General features: G+C 35.4%; 1 protein-coding gene across 1 annotated transcript; it reads left to right on the top strand.

Moving 5' to 3' along the window:
* Positions 1-771: 771 nt before the first annotated feature.
* On the top strand, positions 772-4,497 carry LOC129947579 (isoleucine--tRNA ligase, mitochondrial). The gene is made up of 13 exons (XM_056058198.1): positions 772-999; positions 1,067-1,186; positions 1,239-1,389; positions 1,449-1,964; positions 2,037-2,206; positions 2,281-2,523; positions 2,582-2,748; positions 2,805-3,107; positions 3,160-3,276; positions 3,328-3,553; positions 3,614-3,848; positions 3,900-4,084; positions 4,160-4,497. Exons 1-13 carry the CDS (start codon positions 820-822, stop codon positions 4,373-4,375), a joined length of 2,829 nt encoding a protein of 942 aa, XP_055914173.1. The 5' UTR covers positions 772-819; the 3' UTR covers positions 4,376-4,497.
* Positions 4,498-5,458: the final 961 nt, after the last annotated feature.

The following is a 5,458-nucleotide window of genomic DNA, read 5'->3' as shown; positions in this document are numbered from 1 at the left end:
TTCTCTTTCTTTTGTTGTTTTCATCTCATCCGATGAAAAAATGTTGTAAGATGTGTAAGACCAAGCAAAAGAAAAAAGAGATTTGGATTAAAATCTGTAAAGAAAATAAATCTGACTTCGGAACCCTCACTTTCTTGACAAAAGAACTAATATCGAATGATAAACCATCGTTTTAAAATTATATAAGGGTGAATTAAGAAACTTCAAACTTTTAATTGAGAGACGCAATTTCGCCAGGTGATAAGATGGCCTCAACTTTGTTTCAAGGAGTGAACGAGTAGTATGAAAGACTCTCTCAACCATTCCTTCATTTAAATTAATTCGGTTATAAGGTCTTTCCTCCACTTGAAATTGTCCAGTGGCATATTTCTTGCTTACTCGGAAACACTAGAAACAATAATAAAGCAACGCCAAGAAACAAAGAAAGGCAAGAAAATGAAACGTCAAAAACCATCCAAGACAATCCTAAACCCACAGCTCTGCGGGTTGAGACTTTTTAAGAAAATTTAAATTTCAAAAAAAGGCAATTTTTAAGCAGAAAAATACATTTCTGAATATTCAACGGTAATAAAACTCATCTTAATTTTTGTTTTTTAAAGATCTAACTATTATTTAATACTAAATTTTCAATACAGAGCCTTAAAAAGTAGGGAAATGAAGAAATTTTAAAAATCTCAGATATATGAACGCGCTTAGTGTTAAAAGATTACAAATAATCTATTACATTCCGGCAAATATCAACCAACTGTCATCAACAGCTGATTTTTAGAATTTCTTACTTTAAAAGTGTTGCAAAATACAATAATTTGCTTTTGCATAATGAATCGCATTTTAAAACCAGATTTATTTAATTTTACACATTGTCTGCGTTATTATTCAATTAAACAAGCAGCCGAAACACCCATCAAATATACCAGTACAATAAATTTACCAAAAACTAAATTCCCAACACGATTATCAGCAGCAAAAAGAGTTGACATCGAAAAGTCTCTAATTGCAGTAAGTTTTTTTGTTTAATGTTATTTGTTATTTTGTAGTTAATTCAGCTTTCATTTTCTTAAACAAGGGACCATTTTCAAATTCATATAAATACCAAAAAGACAATAACCATAAACCGGAATTTGTTTTGCACGATGGACCACCGTATGCTAATGGAGATCTACACATGGGACATTCTGTCAATAAGGTTTGAAAAAAGTGCACATTTTTAAAATAAATTTACAAACGTGTATCCTTAGATTCTTAAAGACATAACCCTACGACAGAATGTCGCTCAGGGTAGACAAGTTAGTTATAAGCCCGGATGGGATTGTCATGGCCTTCCCATCGAACTGAAGGCGATGGCATCTTCAAAGTCAAAATCAGACCCTTTGACAATTCGACAGAAATGTAAGTCAACCAATAATAATGCACTCCCCCAATTTCAAACCATAACTCTCTCATTTAAGCTCGAAACTTTGCTAAGCAAACTGTGGAAAAACAGAAGGAAGAATTCCGTTCTTGGGGTATTCTCTCCGACTGGGTTGATCCTTCCAATGTCTATCTAACTTTTAGTCCAGCATTTATATCAAATCAACTTAAAATGTTCTTGGATTTTTTCAACAAGAAAATTGTCTACCGAGCTCTCAAGCCCGTCTATTGGTCTCCATCGTCAAAAACAGCTCTAGCAGAAGCTGAACTCGAATACGATCCAAACTTTGTCAGTCCCTCTGTTGTATTTCGGCTTAAGCTAACAGATATGCCATTGAATGTTGATAAGTCGAAGAACATCTACGCCTTGGTATGGACAACAACACCATGGACACTTCCTAGCAATCAAGCTGTTTGCTACAACTCAGAACTGCAATATTCTTTGGTTAATCTCAATGGAGATTTGGAGAATCTCTACTTGCTAGCAAGTAATTTAATTGAAGAGTTTCAAAAACTTACAGGGTTGGAAGTAACTCAAGTCGCGAGTGTATCAGGTAAATAATAAAGTGAACCTACGAAAGAAATTGTTTTGGTAACGATTCTCTTTTTTTTCTGTCCACTTCCAGGGGAGTCACTCAAAAGTTTTTCATATGCTCATCCTATTGACAATACACAGAAACTGCCTTTTTTGCCTGGCTCTCATGTCCAAGACACTAAAGGAACAGGATTAGTTCACACGGCCCCAGCTCATGGTCCAGAAGATTTTCTCGTTAGTCTGGATCACAAGTTACCGGTGGTAAGTTTGTCTTTATTTGCACTATTTCTTGAAAAGATGAACGTTCCTATAAGCCCCATAACTTAAATACGTAGAAATGCTTTGTAAACGAAAATGGCGTCTACACCGAAGAAGCACCATCATTTTTGATTGGGAAAGAAGCTCTAGGCGAAGGAGATAAACTTGTTTTGGAGCATATCTCTCAGGACGTTATATTTTCTGGCACAATTAGTCACTCTTATCCGATTGACTGGCGAACAAAACAACCTGTAATCATTCGTGCTAGTGAACAATGGTTCATTAATACCGAACAAATCAGGGACAAAGCTGTGGAAGAGGTGAGAACCGTAGGTTATCTCTATCTTGAAACTTTTTTCATTAGCTTCAATAACTTAGATCGAAAAAATTAATGTCTTCCCTCGAGTCAACTCTGAAGCTAATAAAAAGGCTCTCATAACTCAAGTGAAAAAACGTCCATATTGGTGTATATCGAGACAACGAGCCTGGGGTGTTCCAATACCGGTATTTTATAATAAGGAATCTGGCAAGGAGATTGTAAATGAGTAAACATTAGGATTGCATCTTTTGATGAGCTTCAATGACATTGGTTTTTTTTTAGGAAAATCATTGCACACATTTCGGGACTCCTTGAAAAGGAGGGTAATATTGATTTTTGGTGGACAAAATCAGTTGAGGAAATCCTGCCAGCCGAACTACTGACCGAAATGAATCTTAAAGCTGAAAACCTTGTAAAAGGATCAGACATTTTTGATATTTGGTTTGACTCTGGCAGCTCATGGTCGAGTGTTTTGGATGGCGACAAAGTTGCGGAATTATATTTAGAGGGTTATGATCAATTCACTGGTTGGTTTCAGTCGTCGTTGTTGACCAGTATAGCAGCAAGAGGCTGCTCTCCATATAAGTAATGCTCATTTTCAATGCTTGTCTCTTTTTTGTTTATGGAATTTTTCCAGATCTCTTTTTGTTCATGGGTTTACAGTTGATGAGAAGGGTCATAAAATGTCGAAGTCGCTTGGCAACATCATTTCACCCAAGGATATCACAAAGAAATATGGAACCGATACACTAAGGTAAAAGTCCTTGAATGAAAAAAAATGTTTACATATGTCCAATTCTTGTAGGTGGTGGGTAGCGTCCCATGGTACCCAGCATATGTCGATCACAGTCAGTGACAAATTGCTCCAACATTGTGCTGAAAGTCTTAGCAAAATCCGATCGACCTTGCGATACTTGAATGGAGCCATTGGTGACAATTCAAGAAGTACCAACAAAATCGATTGTGAAAACAAATGTCTTACCCATTTGGATCGATATCTTTTGAGTTGCGTGCACAATTTTGAAAAAGAAGTAAATATTTTTAAAACTGCAAAAAACATAAAATCTACTTAATATGAAGATTTTCCACAGGTTCAAAAAAGTTATGACTTATATGAGTACAATAGGGTCACAGCGAATATTCTCAATTTCGTCACAAATCAAATTTCATCGGTTTATGTGCATTTAGTCAAAGATCGTCTCTATTGTGGCAAAGCCGATCAAATAGAAGGAGTTAAAAAGGTTCTAAGTAATTCCTACGAAGTACTGTGTAAATCTCTTTGGCCCATTGTACCTTTTTTGGTGGAAGAAAGTTGGAGTTATTACGGTAAAAGATTATTGAAAATTTTGAAATTTTAATGAAGTTTATTTTTATTAGATGGTCAACCATTTCACGAAGCTAAAGTTCACTCAAATCCTTCGTGGAATGATCCTAAAGTTGAAGAAATAATGGATACTGCCTTTGAAGTGAAACGGTTGTTGAATAAGTCTTCTCAGGATGCCAATACTTGGTTGCTCAAAGTTAAAATCTCTTGTGGTTCTGATAAGTTTGCACTTCTAAAGGTTCTAATTGATTTTGAATTATTTAATGAATTTTTTAAAAATTATTTTCATGTTTTTGTTTTTTTTTTTATATAGAATTTACAGCCCACAATTGATTCTACAACATCTGAACTCTGTGAACTTTTGCAAGTTTCAAGTGTTCATTTAGAAGAAGATTCTTCTTTGACGGATTACAGTCTTTCAATAAGTGAAGATGCATCAGTTTTATGCTCACGTTGTCGACGATTTTTGGTCAATTCTGAAGATTCAATTTGCGAACGATGCGAACGGGTTTTGCAAAGCAAACATTAAAATCAAAGTTAGTGTTAAAAGTATAGTTTATTTATTTCGATTGTATTTTGTAGAGTGTATTAATTTTGTTTGTAAATAAAATAAAATAAAATAAATGATTATGGCGAAGGACGCTTAAAACTTGAAAATTGTGTTTATAATAAAAAGCGAGGGTTGGAATTTTCAATTCAATTCAAGTTTTTGAAAAAGATCTTATCAAAATTGTCGTCTAAGTTATAACATTATTTAAGCCACAAAGCAAACGTACCTACTCCTATGTCATTTAAGCCAAAATTCTACAACTGGAGTTGAACCTTAAAATCAGTAAAGTGACATTTTTGACAAACGGACCATATTGAAAAATATTGGTCCACAACTAATCGTATTTATAAATGCTGTATGGATGTTGATGCTACATACATGCTACTTAATGGCTGAATCACAAACACGCTTCAGCTTCGTCTGCGTTACGGTGGGTCTTCTTCGAGGTTGCTTTGAATGACATTTCTATTACTTCATCCCTGCAAAGAGCAAATATTTTGTTTGTTGGCATTTTTTAAAGCTGTTAAGCTGTCAGACAAAGCAAATGTTCAGATAATGGCTGAAACACATACACGCTTTAGCTTCGGCTTCGCCTGACGTTTACGAATTCAGCCATAGGAATTCAATGCATGCTATCACAATGAAGCTTCGACCTCACGTTTCGTTTGACAATCGTAAGGAAAAGAACGTAATGTGACTCCAAACGGAAGCTCTAGTTCAATTATCTGAACATTTGCTTTGGCTGACCGCTCATCAGCTGTAAAAAAATGTCAACAAACAAAATATTTACTCTTTGGAGGGATGAAATAATAGAAATGTCATTCAAAGTAACCTCGAAGCAGGCCTAACGTAACGCAGAGGAAGCCGAAGCTGAAGCGTGTATGTGTTTCAGCCATAATTGAACTAGAGCTTCCATTTGGAGTCACATTACGTTACGTTACGTTCTTTTCCTTACGATTGTCGAACGAAACGTGAGGTCGAAGAACCATTGTGATAGCATGCATTGAATTCCTATGGCTGAACTCGTAAACGTCAGGTAAAGCCGAAGCTGAAGCGTGTTTG

This window comes from Eupeodes corollae, chromosome 2 (assembly GCF_945859685.1).
Source record: "Eupeodes corollae chromosome 2, idEupCoro1.1, whole genome shotgun sequence".
In the NCBI taxonomy this organism is placed as follows: Eukaryota; Metazoa; Arthropoda; class Insecta; order Diptera; family Syrphidae; genus Eupeodes; species Eupeodes corollae.
This window is presented reverse-complemented; position numbering and strand designations above follow the sequence as displayed.

Bases quoted from the DNA above. Each gene is read 5' to 3' on its own strand.
- LOC129947579 (XM_056058198.1), top strand. From the start codon at position 820: ATGAATCGCATTTTAAAACCAGATTTATTTAATTTTACACATTGTCTG. The intron at 2,749-2,804 runs GTAAACATTAGG...GTTTTTTTTTAG, and splicing joins GGCAAGGAGATTGTAAATGA to GAAAATCATTGCACACATTT. The intron at 4,085-4,159 runs GTTCTAATTGAT...TTTTTTATATAG, and splicing joins ATAAGTTTGCACTTCTAAAG to AATTTACAGCCCACAATTGA.